Genomic DNA, 15,671 nt, shown 5'->3' on the forward strand with positions numbered 1-15,671 from the left:
AGTGTACTGAGGGAATAAACCTCCTGATTTGTTGGAATCTGTCTGAATTTCTGAGCACTTATCACAGAAACGATCTTACACTGTACATGCTGTCTAATCTACAGATAAGTGATGACAGCCCAAGTTTTCACCTTTACCTCAGTTGGCATTCGTCCCTGCACATGCTTGTGTGCAGGTTGTAACATAGCCAGCAAAAACATTTACATATTTCTCAGTAATAATGCTGTCAATACATAAGCAACTCAGCAACATAATTGAAATAACTTTAACTTGTTAATGTGTTTAATTTTAAAATAAATTTTAACCATCAAAGAGGTCAGACATGATCTTAGTTTCTGTGAGTCATCGTTTCTTTGAACTTTGTCACACATGTTTGCGGAGAATACAAAATTGAAAGTTACATTTCTGTCTGAACAGGAGCGGAACTTTTGAACTGATTGTCTTTGTCAGCTGCCTGAAAGAAAGAAAAAAAAACTGTCAAGTTACTTGCTTTGTTCCAGTAATAAGGACTCAAATCCACTACAGTTCCCATTTCATGTCTTCATTTTCCAATTTTCTCAAAGTAAGGCAAGGTACTCTGTGATTTGCCATTTGTTTGTCCAAAAAATATCTGCCTCTGAAAAAGAACAGAACAGTTTCAACTCCTCATCTCCATTAAATGCAGTAAGTATGGAAAACAAAATGTGCAATGGCCGTTCATTAGGCTGTACTTGACAAAGAACATAATCAAAAAAATTCAGAAGAAGAAAGAAAACAAAGACATTTTCTCCTTGAACTTCATTTATCTCTGGTAATTGCACATTGTAAAACCTTGTAATTGTCTTGTAACTTAAGCATTCTGCAAGAATTAAGTGTATTTTTGTTTTGTTTTGTTTTTTAAAATCTACATAGACTTTTATTTTTTTTTGTTAAAGACAAAAAAATATTGTAATAATTGTGAGCTGAAAGAAAAAATTCTCAAAACATGTGTGGGTTATGTCTGTTATGTCAGAGAGCACCTGTGAGAAAACATTTTCAAGTCTTGCCACAGAATCCTAACTGGATTTAGGTGTGGACTTTGACTGGACCATCCTAAAACAGGGATATGTTTTGATCCAAGTCATTCTATTATGATTAGGATCACTATGCTGCTGGAGACACACCATTTAATATTACACTATTACATCAGACCAATAAGAAAATGAGGGCTTAATAGAAATATATATATTTATTACTTGTTATGAGGTTCTTACTTTCAAAAAGTACTTTCAATCTGACAGAGGCCTCATAAGAACACATTGTAATTCATGGACTATGACTATAATTTATTTAAAGACTCCAGTTCCAACAAGTACACTGTATTCTGACAATCTATCATGCTAGCAAGTAACTGCCAACAGGTTGTAGGAGTTATATTTCATAAAAATCAATTAGCATCCAGCTCAAATAATGTGGAGCATTTCATTCAAGCTTCCTTGTTAAACTAGGAACAAGCAACGGCAAAATCTCTGTTCAAAGTCAGTTTCATGTCAGTTATAAAAATGTATTCCACTTAAATTGTTTCTCACTGTCATGAGAACACAACAGGCATTATATTGCATTTTCAAAATTATTGGCCTTTTGGTAAATATGTATAAAAAGATTTAAACTAATTGATCTCGGTTGTAACAGCGGCAGTCCAGCTTTAATTTGAGCACATTTATTGTTCCAGATGTGGAGCCAAGATGTGGAGCCAACAGCTCCACATCTGGGCAACAGAGGCGATGTTCCACAGTAACTTACCCTGTGACATGTAATCGCAGCTGTGAGATCAGACAAAAGTTCAAATTGTTCCACTGTAACAACGCTGACATTCAGAAGATATTAAATCGTAAAATGTTTTCTCAAATCTGATTAAAAGTTAGCATTTTATATGTAAAGGGAAGACTGTTGCAAGCAAAATGCTTCAGCAAATGTAAGTTTCAGGCAGTTTGTAGTCATTTATTCATTTTTATGATTACATTCCTTAGATTAACTTGAGTTCACAGACTACAGGACTTGGCATACAAATTCAAAATCCATAAAATTGTAGCCTATATATTTAAGGGAAGACATGTATTTCAGGTTGATCCTTTTTTTTTTTCTTTTTTTTTTAAAACTTAAGCAAAACTTTAAGTGACTGGTCTGGAAGCATGAATGTAATCAACAAGGCTGTTTTTTGTTTGCTTTTAGCAGCAACTAAAAATTATAAACCTAAACTTCTTATAATTGACATAAATTCTTTAAAAACAAGTGTCAAGAGATCTCAGATACAGTTATTTTATTAACACAACTTTAGATGACAGATGAACAAAATGAAAGGAGACAAGAAAGTATCACATCTAGGTGGTCTTCCTGTGGCTGCAGGGGAGAAAACAACCACAACGTGGTAACACCAGAGATTACTGAGTGTGGATAAATGTTCATCTTTCACAGCTTGGATGAAACAAGAAAGTTGCAGAAAACCATCAGCCTTTTTGTTTTTTCCAAATGAATGAACATCTAAAAATGTTCTTCAATTTGCTTTTGTCCATTCCCATCAGATGTAACACATAGCTAGTGTCGTCCTTCTTCAACACATTCAATCTCCCTAGCAACCGAGCCAGGGATCCTCTCTGTTTGTCCTGGAGACAAAAGCAATCTTTCGTGCCATTTCCGTGTGGTAAATGCGCCTGCAGTTCTCAAAGTTTTTCCGCTGTCGCTCTCGGCAGGGCTTCTCGAAGTAGCGTTTGCGCTTCACCGCGTCAATGATCCCATCCTGGGTTAGGATTCTGGCGGATGTCGAGAAAAAAAAAAAAAGGGTGAAAAGCTAAGTGAGGAAACACCAAATTAAAAGCAAGGAGCTCTGGAAAGAGATACTGTCAGTTTCCAGTTTCTGTATTTCACAACAATCCCAGGTGGCATAGTTCTCCTCCATGAAACAAATCTCTTTAAAATAAATCTGACTTAAACATTTTAATTTATACTATACTTACTCAGACATTTTGGAAACAAGAATGGTGGTTGAAAATCTGTTATGTGGGTGGGCCTGTTTTCCCTCTCAAATAAGCTTTTATTACATGCAGAACAGATTGCTAGTCTTCATGAAAATCCTGGCAAAACTACAGCAAAATGTAAATGTCTTTGCATTTATAAATTATTTTTAAGGTGCTACTGATATTTGAGATCAATATTTTTTCCTAATCAGAATCATCAGATCTGATTGTATTGTAAAATCCATCCAAACCCTTCTTTCCTTGAAATAATGCCTACAGAAAAGTTAAAACAAAACTCCACAGTGTTGTACAATATTCTTATTGTGGCTTTCACCTTCGTAATAGCCTTTCTAAACACCTGAGAGATCCCAGTGATGAAGGAATAACTTAAATTTGAATAATTGTATTTAATGAACTTTACTATTTTTGTTTTATTGCAGTTAAATTTGATGCGCGTTGTTTGAATGACATAAAAGTTTAGTTTAACTCTTATTTACTTCCTAATTTTCATTCTTTTAAATCTAATGTCTCGACACCATAATTAACAACTGTCCAACGACATAATTAGCTCATTAGATTTGTGCGTGTGTGTTCTTATTGGCTTCTCTAGTTTGAAGAACTTCCTGCTGACCTCTTCGTTCATAAACAGTGCTCCATAAATAGTTCGTCCCAATAAATTAGAGTATTTTTGGAAACCAAGTTGTGACACACTTCAAATCCCTTGTCAAATACATTTAAAGGTATTTATTGATCTTGCGTAACAAGATCAATAAATACCACATCCATAAATGTGTCGCCTCTTCTGCGCAGTCGCACTCTGTGACCCTGAACTACTAGCTCGCGCTAGCCTGGCTAGCATTAGCGTTCAGTTCCCATCAGCTAAACTGATATTAAACTGAAATTAGCATGAATTTGTGAATTTAACCTGTTCAAGGTCTTGTACGCGGTATCGAGATCGCCATCTTGGACCATCACCGTCCGAGCTATGAAGCGTAGGTGCCGCGCCATGATGAGGCAGGAGCTTCCCTTATTTGTTTCCGGAGTGCAACGACTAACTGGGAGAGGTTCCGGATTCAAGAGTGTGGGGTTAAACAATCGCTAGGTGGCGCGTCATTCAAATAACCTCCCTATTTGAGTGATATTAATATGAAAACTCACAATTCTAGTATTATGTGCCTAGTTACTTCTGTTTTACACAATATTCTTGCAATTACCCAATATTTAAAAACATTTTTTTTTATAAAATTTGTGCTTTTGAATCTATTCAGACCATTTTTCCAGTCTAAAATGTCAACAAAGATGTTAAGAAAACATACTAGCATGTATGTATGTATGTATTAAAGATTACTGAGTTCATACAAGGTACAATGACTGACAAAGCATTGAATGATGTTATTACCATAGTAACAAGCAGAAGGATTAGATTTAGCTATTTTTTCCAGTGGAATATGTTTATCCATATTTTCAGACAGACTGCCAGTAAATTGTATTTTATTTCACCCACACAAGTGATGCATACATTGATGACAGAGTCTGTTTGTGATTCTTTTTCTCTCACACTCTCTCTGCCAGGACTGTTTCATCAGGTCTGGATCAGATGGGACGCCTGTGGAAACATGAGGCATACCATTCACCTCACAAAAGGACTCATGATATTATCTATTCAGGTTGGGTGAGCTCCTCTCCAAGTGGCAGCAACATGGAGATACAGTATAATCCTGTTTGAGTTGCAGTAAGATTGAAACTATTCTCACATGCTGAGTTTCTTAAAAACATAAAATAAAAATGGGGTAGGGGACCACATAAAACACTCACCAAATTGGACAAACATGGCATCACTACCTAAACTGGGACTCAGATAAAAAGACAACAGTGGCTGCTTTGAGTTTAGAAGAGGATGGGGATAATGGGCTTGATGATACACTAACCCTGCACACTGGAGGACTGCTATGACAACAAATCTGGCCAAATATGTGCTTCCCTCATAGTGATCTTCTATTTTCGCAGGGTATAATAACAAGCTCCTAATCAGAACAGATCTAAGTAATGTGTACAGAGTGGGACTAAATCTGTAGTGAGCAGAGGAGGAAGTCAAGATTTGAAGCATATTAACAATTGACCTAATTGTTAATATGTATACTTTTAATAACACAAAGAGACAAAACATCTGACATTTGACACCAATGTAAAGTCTAGACTGAAGACACTTTGTTGTTGTAAAGCAGTCTTATGAAGAGGATGCTCAGGGTTGTCCATCATTTTTTTGATTTTATGAGAAATTGTTTTTTGCACAATAACCTTTACAGTGGCCCTCAAAAGTTTTTAAAATCAAGAAATCGAGACCATCATAAATCTTTTACAAACCTTTTTCCATACATAATTCAGCATTTATCTTTCAAACAATGATCAAACAAGAAAGGAGAAAATTAAGTAGATATTTTCATTACTTTGTTGGAACACATTTTGATTTAAATCAAAATTCAATCTTTTTTTCACCATAGCGGAAAACATTTAATATTTTTCTCAAACATTTGAAAACTTTCTCAAACTCTGTTGAGAACTTCTGTTGTTCAGTTAACGGCAGAGACTTTCTAGATTTTGTCCTGGATTCAAGCTGGGTAACTTTTTTTTTTTTTTTAATCAAGTTATTCTTTTGATGGTGTTTGGACACACTGTGACACCGAAAAATGACATATCTCATGTTCGGCTTTGTAGCAGACACCTGAAGGATTTTGCACTGGTATTTTAGAACTGTTCATAGCTTCATTGGTCAATAAAATCCAGGGAACCTCATCTTAACTGATCACATTTTAAAAGACAAAGTATACACGTTTCTGGTGTGATGTGCGACTATGTGGATAAAAACAGGACTTAGAGGACAAAAAGTTGGCTCTGTATCCGTTTAAATGATGTAAGGAGGGACAGTTAAGATGTCGACAAACAACAGCAGCTGCTCTTGTAAGTAACTCTTGTTTTTATTGAGTGTGTGTACAACTGTTGGCTGCAAAGTATTTGCCTCCTGGGGAACATTAAAATCCCTTTGAAACATGAAGCCTTTGTAGAACCTAAAGCACATGTTAAAAACCTCTGACGCGCATTACTGTGCAGTTGTCAAAAGCTACCACTCATTTTTTCTAATTCACCTTTTTAGTAATTTAATGATTGTTTCTGATTGTCTTGATTCCTGCAACTATGAAAATAAATTTACTTTCCTCTCAAACATCAGTGAGAGTGACAGTTTATTATATTCAATAAATTAGATGAAACTTTTTAGGTAATTATAACAAACTTCAACCTAACTATCTGCTTTGCACCATTTGCTTTGCATAATTTTTGTGCAAAACTATAAGTGTAAGATTTTTAAAATAGCTTAAAACGTACAATTTGTGTACTTGGTCTTAATAATTTCAAAAGATGTAACTGTTGTTTTGTATTTGAGAAAGACTGAAAAAAAATCTAATTGGATCTAATCTAATTTTTTTGAACAGTCATGTTTCAAAATGCTTGCTATAATTGTAAAAAAAAAAAAAAAAAACAACCAGGAATTCATTTGGTACTTGGAACTCTATTTGAGACTGAGGATGCTTGGAAAGAATAAATAGGTTTACCAGATGTCCAATGTGTGCCATTTTTCTAAGAATTATCCTGCATCAAACAAGCTTTAGCAACAAACATTGGGCCATTTTTCAAGTCATACATAGAAATTCCCATCATTGGTTAATTTCCAGCCCATTTCCATATGGAGACCATATGGAAAAGTTGGATGATTTCTGATCTTTAAAGCCCCAGTTGATATTTCATGGTCAAAAATGGGCTCCTGACCCCAGCTTTGGGAACCAGTAAACCACATAAGGAACCATTTGTGGCCCTTTGACTGAATTTGCGCAGTCCCCAAACTGCAATTCAAGAATAACAACTAATTTCCCCGTCCAGTTTGAGTACTTGATGGAAATAGAGACTTTTTATTTGTAAAAAGGGTAAAATTATTACTGACATGTTTCTTTGAAAAGGTAAAACGCTAAAAACAACGCAAAGTATTTGTCTTTTTTTTTATCAGGTTATTATTATAAGTAGAATAATGTTTATCCAGAGACTTTTACAGAAAAGCCGACTTTAACTGCAGCCAAATCAGTTTTTATCTGACTTATTAAAATTGGCTAAATATTGGCTAAATTAGATCACATTTTTAAAGAAAGTGACCCCGATCTCTTTTTTATACTTAGAATAAATTTGTTCAGTCGAGCCAAAAACAAAGTGAAAACTAGATGTCTTTCTTTTAATACAAAACCGCTTTTTAAATTTTTGTATCTACAATGAATAATGTAAAAAAAGACAACTTTATTTGCTTTATTTTAGGGTTTTTTTCTATTATTTTCTTGGCCACCGTTTACATTTGACCCAACAATTTTGGCCCATGTGGTAAAAGCAGGAGATCTATCGGATCCCTCTCCTGCTGCAGTGACGCCACCTGCTGGACATCTTATCTTTTGCTCTTCCAACTGAACAAAACCTTCACACCGGATCTGATTTCACATTCCAGCTCTTCAACATTGAACTGTTAATTTCTCCCCCCGTTTCTCCTTTCACGAGTAATGTCTAAATGTGGAGTTCTCATTTGTGCCTTGCGTGAACACGGCTAGCAACATTGCACCATTCATCCAATAAAAGAAACAAAAACAATTAACACATTTCTTAGCTGTTAATCAGCATCAAAGGTCTTACTGGAAGTGCATTTTTTTTCCAGCTCGTATCCAAATCTTTCACCACGCTGCAAGAGGTGGAGGGTGTAGATGGGCTCTGGAGGGTTTGGGGGGGAAAGTCCCACCCCACTCCCCCCCACCGGTCTCTGCATTGGCTGGGTCAGCATCAGATTCGGCCGAGCCGAGGGGCCAATGAATGGAGGCGCAGATGCAAGCGGAGGAGACGGCTTTTTAGGAACAGACGCACACAGAGCGGAGTGCTCACAATCAGACCGCTGCTCTAATCTGCACCCGAAATGGAGAACAAAGTGACAGATTTCTCTGGAAAATGGAAAATGAAGTCATCGGAAAACTTCGAGGAGCTTTTGAAAGCTCTGGGTGAGTTACTAGTTATTAAATGTTGTTATTGTGACGCATTGCTCTGTGATTTGGATACACTTTCAAAAACCTGCATGCTCACAACTACGGAACTATCAGGTTGCAAGCTTTGTTCACGGTTTTAATGCTGCTGATTGTTCATTAATTGTTTTCTAGTTCAACCCTGCATGTGCAAATTTTAACCCGCTCCTATTTTCTCTATACTTTGTCTCTATCTTCCCAATTATATATATTAAAAAAAAGAAATAAAAAAAAACTATGAATCTGATCTTCAGTTCGCAGTTTTCAATGTTTTCTGAAGTTCTTTTAAAGTTTTTCCGTTTTCTTTCTTTTAATGAATAATGAGCCAAAGACCTCTAGAAAATCTGGAAAACTCAAGATTTTTTTTTTAAGGCATTGCTTTAAAATCTGCACAAGAAAATTGATGCCTCTCATTGCAAACAAAATTTTGCGAACCTTTCATGAATTTTAATTGCAGAAAATCCACACTGCTTTGAAGTAAACAAAAATCAACTGTTAAGCTTTGAATGCCTTGCCAGAATCCAGGTATATGTCCTCACTGCAGGGGACAAAGGTCAAACGAGGGCCACATCATGGCATCCGTTAAAAATCTGAGGTCTAATTTCCTGTGGACAAAAGTTAGATTAGACTCATCTAAAGCAGTGTCCTCCTCATGTGGTTGTAATTACAGCCAATGTAAACTGAACTAAGCCTTAACATGGGCCCCAGCAGCCAGCCAACGCTGAGCCTGACTTTCCTTCTCCGTCTCCCTAAGGCCCCGGGCAATCCTGAGCTTTTTGTGTGTGTGTGTGTGTGTGTGTGTGTGTGTGTGTGTGTGTGTGTGTGTGTGTGTGTAGGTTACCTCCTCTAAGTACCAAAGCATGAGCAAATATGGTCTAAACTGAATCAGATATCTGAGTTGTCTTGATCCCTCTGAAGTGAGGCCAACTGACATGAATGACGGCAGAAGATTAGGTGTATTCTTCATCATTAGACATCTATAAAACAAACTGAACAATTTGAGAATGTTCTGTTTTCATACTTTTTATTCAACATGAGTAAATACAAAAAGTATTTTTTATTTATTGGAGGGGGGGGGGGAAACTATTCAGAATAGCCAGGTTCTAATTAAAAAGTGATTTCCCTCCACTTGCTAAATCTTGTATTAACTGCACTGCAAAAACATAAAATCTTACCAAGAATGTTGTCTAGTTTTTGGTGAAAATATCTTAGTACACTTGAAATAAGACAAAACCAATGTACAAAGAGCTTTTCAGCAAGACACAGCAGCTAATTCTTGAATATTGATATAAAAAAGTACTAGTTCCACTGGTAAATAATTACACTTGTAACATGTAAAAAATGTCTTGTTAAGTGAAATAGTTGAAATGACTTTATTCACCCCACAGGATTCCAACTTCCCTTCCTTTTTATTATCAGTATATGTAATGATAAACACGTGATCAATATCAACAGAAGATATGGCCTATAGAATGTTCAATACTTTCACTGACCCAGAACCGCACAGCATTCTGGGGGATGTAGGCAGAGGAAAGAGAAAAAACTTTAGCTGCTCAATCTCTCACAGCTAGTCAAGCAAGGATGGTGGAATCAACTTACTCACTTACTCTCTGGTTACCTAGCAACGAGTGGTTACCTAGCAACGACATGTTGAGTAACTTGCCCAGCAGCAGTTTAAGGTTTCACCACAGTGCCTCATAACTGCTTAAAAATAAAATAATCAATGGCATGGAGTGAAAACTTAGGAAAAACCAGAAAAGATCACATCACTAGTTTAGCAGTACTTTAGGTATTTAAAACAAAAATAAACTAATCAATAACTATTGGTATCAACTGATATGAAATGCTTATTGTGAAAAGTTCTTTTAGCCATATCGGCCCAGTCTTACTTTTTTTTTTATTTTTTATAATAGTCTCTTACTGTAAAATATCTTAAGGTCATATGAACTTTGAGACCTTTTTTCACATTTTTTGCCTCAGTGTTTCCTCATCGTGGTCAGCGTAGATGTTTCTACGTTGCTCCATTGGATTGACACTATATAGATTCCTGCTAGTAGTGCCCGCCAATTTAAAACAGGCTAGTAAAATCCAGGAAACATCCCTAACATTCTGGCTAAAACAACGAGTCCAAACCCATCTGAGGCTTTAAAGGCTTGTATTAGTCATCCTTGGATGCTCTTACAACAGCTTTAGTTCGCCGATGCATATCTCACTCTGGTTTCTAGGCTTCCATCCGGGGTACAGTAGGTTGTGTATTTGCACAAGAATTAAACCAGAATGTTTGCAACCTTATGCCAAGGACGTGATTTTTCTACAGAGAACCGAACACAAACGCTTTCTGATGACGACATTTGGTAAACATCCTCACCGCAGCCTCATATTTTCAAGGATATGCAAAGTGTAACAGTGCTGTTCTTTTTTGTTTTTGCATCCACATTCCCTGGTTGTTCTAATTTTGCTTCATATGGGAAACAAAATTGTCGCACCTTTATGGTGCTGGAACATCTTGTTTGCATTAAACCGGGGAGGTAAACATCATTTTGTTTTTCATAGGAAGAACCTCTGTTACTTTCACCAAAGTGAAAAAGAAATTGGGAGAAATCAACCCTCTTTTATCTTTGCGCAGTATTGTTTTATTGCTGTTTCTGTAATTTGTGGCACATTGAAATATACCAGATGTTGTGCCTTGTTCCTATTTAGCGCAAATTATGGAGACTAAAAAGCCTTTTTGAGGCATGATGATTGATTTGAAGAGATTCATTCTTGGTTTTGGTTCATTCCGAGTAATAAATCACAAATGATTGTTTCCCTTTGCTGCTAGCAGTTGCAAAAACAAAAAAAAACATTCAGAAATTATGCAAGGTTACAAGTCGTTATGGAAACAACCAAACCCAAAACACTGAGGGGCAAACATTGTGAAATTTATTTTGTCGTTGCTTTATCAAAGCGTCTATTGACTCCCAAAATATCAGATAACATGGTTTCAATGAGCCCAGGGCAAGAAAGAAAATTCCATCCATTCTTTGCTCAGTGCCTTATTACCACAGGACGCTTTTATATGTGCTAAACTTTCATAAAACAGAACTGAAGGCAGATACTGATTCATCCTGATGGATTATTTACCACAATAACATTGAAAACCACTGGCATGCACAGCTGTGATTATACATTATGGACCACAGCTGCCAGCTTGACTTTAGCTCTATGTGTTACCCTCCTCTATGGTCGACTTCACAACAGAGACATTAAGGTTCAACGTATTTATTCCAAGAAAAGATCAAATCAAGTTGGTGGTTAACATCAGTCCAGCAGCTTCTGCCCCACAGTAACAAATGGCAACAGAAAAAAAAGGGGAGGAGCTGTCGGTTACTGGTTACTACGGTAACCACCAACTGTCAAGAGCACTTCAGTTCATTTTATTTTGGTAAATTATCAGCATTAAACACAAGAAATGAAAACAATAGCTATAAACAAACCCATAATTTACCCAAAAAAGGAATAGGCTGAAGCCAAAGCTTATACTTGCTTACCCCGTTCATATACTTAGCAGCCTACGTCTGAAGAAGCGACTTCTTGACTAAATTCAAAGAATAAATAAACACATTTTGACAAACTTCACATTAATAATATTTTGTATATTAAAATAAAACCCTGTTACATATGTGTGAATCCGTAGGTGTTAATGTGTTCCTGAGGAAGATTGCAGTGGCGGCGGCGTCCAGCCCGGCAGTGGAAATCACCCAGGAAGGAGAAACCTTCTCCATTAAAACATCCACCAGCGTCCGCACCACCAATGTGTCTTTCACCGTGGGCCAGTCCTTCAACGAGGCCACGGTGGATGGACGGCCATGCACGGTACGCATCTTTTTGCTTCTCACAAAGCATTCCTCTATAAAGTTGTTATTACGTGCATACCAGAATCCGCTCAAGGACAGAGCAACTGGCGGCAGCTCTGCCTAAAAGGTAACATGTGGAAATAATTTTGGGCGAAACTCAGTCAGTCTGTCAAAGTCAGTCTGAGGGATTTTAGGCAGAGATCTGTTCTTGATTTCTTTGAGCTGAATGAGTGATGATCATGGTTCCTGATAGCTTGTAAAGTTTTTCTCACAGAGAGCGACTAGCAGTCTCAACCATGCCTGATCAAAATTAAGTGTCAAAAGAGGCTTTGGGTCAGTTTGTCCCTCTGATAGCTCACATACAAACATGTTTTATTGTCCTGTTTTCTATTTAGTTCTGTCATGCAGACCATGTTGTACTAAAACTATTGCATTCTCTGCAAAAACACAAAATCTTACCAAGTATTTTCAGTCCAAAATTACTCATATGTCTGGCAGAATTAGATTTGAAATTATGTCCATTTAACCCAGAAGCTTATTTGTTCTATTATCATCCAAATGATCATCCAAATGATAATAGAACAATGTCACTTAGGGGAAAAAAATGTTTTCTATTTACATTTTATTAAATATCTGACATATTAGAAATGATTTATAAGTGAAAAATCTTTGTTGCTATTACAGCAATAAAATTCAGTTCAGTTCAAAAGTTCTTTATGAATCCCAGAGAGAAATGAAATGTCGTTATAACTGTAGTTTTATTCAAGGAGTTGTAGCAGTCTGTGTTCCAGTGGTTCAGAAAAAGCCTCAGACTTAAGACACTCTGTATTAAAACTACTTCATGAAGAGGATGTTCAGTGTTAGGATAATTATACAAACCCTGCCTATAATTATTATCCTTACTTTAAACCTTAGTCTACCAGAGGAATGACTAATTTTGCTTACATTATGTGAGCAGATTAAAGAAAATTGTAGGCTATGAAATTACACACGCTGCATTTCAAAGGTCTGGTTTAAGTTTTTCTTCTCTTTTGAATCCCTGTAGAGTTTTCCAAAGTGGGAGACAGACCGAAAGATTAGCTGTGAACAGACTTTACCAAAAGGTGATGGACTGAAGACCATGTGGACCAGAGAACTGACCAATGACGGAGAGCTCATACTGGTAATTATTTTGTCTACACTACAAATACTACACAACTTTGCAGAGGTAAATAGGAAAACTAGATGCCTGACTACACTTACAACTGTAAGGTAGTATAAATTATTCTGTGGTCAGTTATTCGAATGTTTTTAGAGAGCTAAGTTTCTAGTTTTCTACATTTATTTGTTCTGGAAGCATACATTTGAAACCAGATATTCTAGTCGCAGACTGGGGTCTTTCTGCATGGAGTTTGTATAATCTCGCAATGAATGCATGGGTTCTTTCCATATGCATGTACCTTAATTTTTGGAGACATGTCCTGTGGTCTCATTAAGATAAAATTTAAGTGTTTAGTGTGGCAGCATCATGTTGTGAGTCTGTTTTGCTGCAAGAGGAAGTGCTGCACTTCACAAAACAGATGGGTTAATTAAAAAAAAGAACATTATATGGAAATACTTAAGCAACAAAAGGTCCTCTTAAAGTGGGCTGACAGCCAAAAAAGCCAATGTTTTGGAGTGTCACCACAACTCCTTGACCTTTGTCCCACTTTAGGGACTGAGAAGGTGGAGGCAAACAAGATGGCCGACAAACACAACTTTCTTAAAACAGTTTTATCAGGAGGAATGAGCCAAAACACCAGGAAACCACAGTGAGAAATTGTTGAAAGATTCCCCAAAATGTTTGATACAAGTCATTCAGGTTAAAAGGAAATTGTACTACAAAGAATTTATGTAGTAATATGTAATAATTTAGGCATTTAGCAAATAGAAATAGTTGTAACAATCATAACTGACCTAAAACAGAAAGGTTTTGCCTGATTTAATTCCAGACAAAAAGAAAGAAATGTTACATATCTTTTTGTAAACAATGCACATCTGATTTCAACTATATGTTTCTAATATTACCAAGTTCCTAGTTTGGGGTGTTTTAAGGATCCTGGACATATTTCCTAACTATTTTTCTAGTGCTCTAGTTTTCTAAGACTGTAATGCCCAGCTCAAATGAAACACCTGTGCCACAATCTTTTAACAATTTAATTTAAAATGAAAATCTCTAAAGCACAGAGTGATTTGAACTCAGTCGATTAGGACTTTCAGACATTCCGGTTTGAGCTGGACTCACAACACAAGGTGTAAAAACTTCCTTCAAACATCTGTCCAGTAATAATAAGATGCTATATTATTACTGATTATCCTTATTCTGCAAACTAAAAGTAGATTTGACATTAACTTGTGAAATTTTCTCATTTATTTAACCAATGTTAACTGGATCAAATGTACAATATGTCAAAAGAAAAACATCAAACAGTTACTGCTAGGGTGTGGTGTTAAAGAAAACTCCATATGAAATTATATAGTTCCTACTACAACGTAGGCCATACACTCAGATTTTCTTTGTATTTTAAACAATAAATTAAACAACTACGCAAAGAAAGTCTCAGAAGTGAAACCCTTTGCTCTTTCTGTCTGTTTTCTTTCAGACGATGACTGCCGGGGACGTTGTCTGCACCAGAGTTTATGAAAGGGAATGAGGACATTTTCACTGAGTACTGTCATATAATACTTCTGTTTGCCTTTTCATGCATGGTTTTCATTTACTCGGCTTGGTTTCTTCATCCTCATCCTCCTCCCAGCCACTCAGTCGTGGTCAAGTCTTTCCCCAACCAATGAACTGGACAGAAAGGCAAGAAACTGCCTTTAGCATGAACATTTTCTCTTATGGTATGATTTAATCAAGATATACATTCCATTTTATTCCTTTATCCCTGTGCCTTTATTCGTTTGAATTTTAATAAACTATTTTATATGATTTTTAATGTTTACTGATTATTTTTTGAGCTTTTGCTGCTGCCGTTGCACCTTCGTCACTTGTTTCCTTATAACTTGTCATTGCTACCCTTTCTTTTTTTTTCTTTTTTAATCTCCAGAGGCGTTTTTCTTCTCATTTCCATACCGTGTCCTCTGTGCGCCCTCTGTCATCAAAGCTGACTACAATATGCACTTGATTAGTACCAAAAAACTCCCGAGGATGGTTCATATTTTCTAAACTTTGCAACAAGACACTTGGCACAGGCAAGGGGGAAACAGGGAGTGGAGAGGAAAATGAGTAAGAGAAGGAGAGAGGGTAGCCATGAGAAAATGAAATCACTGCATCTGGAGTGGTTATGCTTGCTCTGTAACAAGAAAGTGTTCAGTTTTTCGCTCTTCTCTCTGATTTTTCACACAGGTATGAGGAGTTATTAGGCCTCCTCATGAGCATACCTCAGACTTAGACTCGTTTTGGACAACATAGACGCAAATATTTGCATACTTAGAGTTTAAATTTGAGATCTAACAACTTTAACAGTCCTGCATTTTCAGACAAACTCTTCGCCTTTTATGGAAAATGAGCCTCGGGGGGGTCTACCCGGCACTTCCTGATTGGAGGACGGCGACGGTTCACAGGCAGCGATGGTTTTTCCAGGTTTTTAAACAGCATGTAGACCAACTCCCCTGTGATCTGTTTCCCCGAGTACATACACACACAAAGTGCTGAGAAAGCAGCCAGAGCTCACGGTCTCCTTTAAGCTGAATATTCTCAGACACATCAGTGGTCAGATGTGTTTGTTTGACTGTCTCCGACG

General features: G+C 36.7%; 2 protein-coding genes across 2 annotated transcripts; one reads left to right on the forward strand and one right to left on the reverse strand.

Annotated features, from left to right (window-relative positions):
- Positions 1-2,253: 2,253 nt before the first annotated feature.
- Positions 2,254-4,032, reverse strand: mrps21 (mitochondrial ribosomal protein S21). The gene is made up of 2 exons (XM_015044380.1): positions 3,898-4,032; positions 2,254-2,768 (listed from the first exon to the last, which is right to left on the reverse strand). The coding sequence occupies exons 1-2, from the start codon at positions 3,978-3,980 to the stop codon at positions 2,588-2,590; spliced, it is 264 nt and encodes an 87-aa protein (XP_014899866.1). The 5' UTR covers positions 3,981-4,032; the 3' UTR covers positions 2,254-2,587.
- A 3,752-nt stretch (positions 4,033-7,784) lies between these two features.
- On the forward strand, positions 7,785-14,864 carry crabp2b (cellular retinoic acid binding protein 2, b). Its single transcript, XM_015044379.1, has 4 exons — positions 7,785-8,050; positions 11,748-11,926; positions 12,953-13,069; positions 14,529-14,864. Exons 1-4 carry the CDS (start codon positions 7,969-7,971, stop codon positions 14,577-14,579), a joined length of 429 nt encoding a protein of 142 aa, XP_014899865.1. The 5' UTR covers positions 7,785-7,968; the 3' UTR covers positions 14,580-14,864.
- The last annotated feature ends 807 nt before the right edge of the window (positions 14,865-15,671 follow it).

This window comes from Poecilia latipinna, unplaced genomic scaffold (assembly GCF_001443285.1).
Source record: "Poecilia latipinna isolate Pla-1442-1.1 unplaced genomic scaffold, P_latipinna-1.0 Scaffold673, whole genome shotgun sequence".
Lineage (NCBI taxonomy): Eukaryota > Metazoa > Chordata > Actinopteri > Cyprinodontiformes > Poeciliidae > Poecilia > Poecilia latipinna.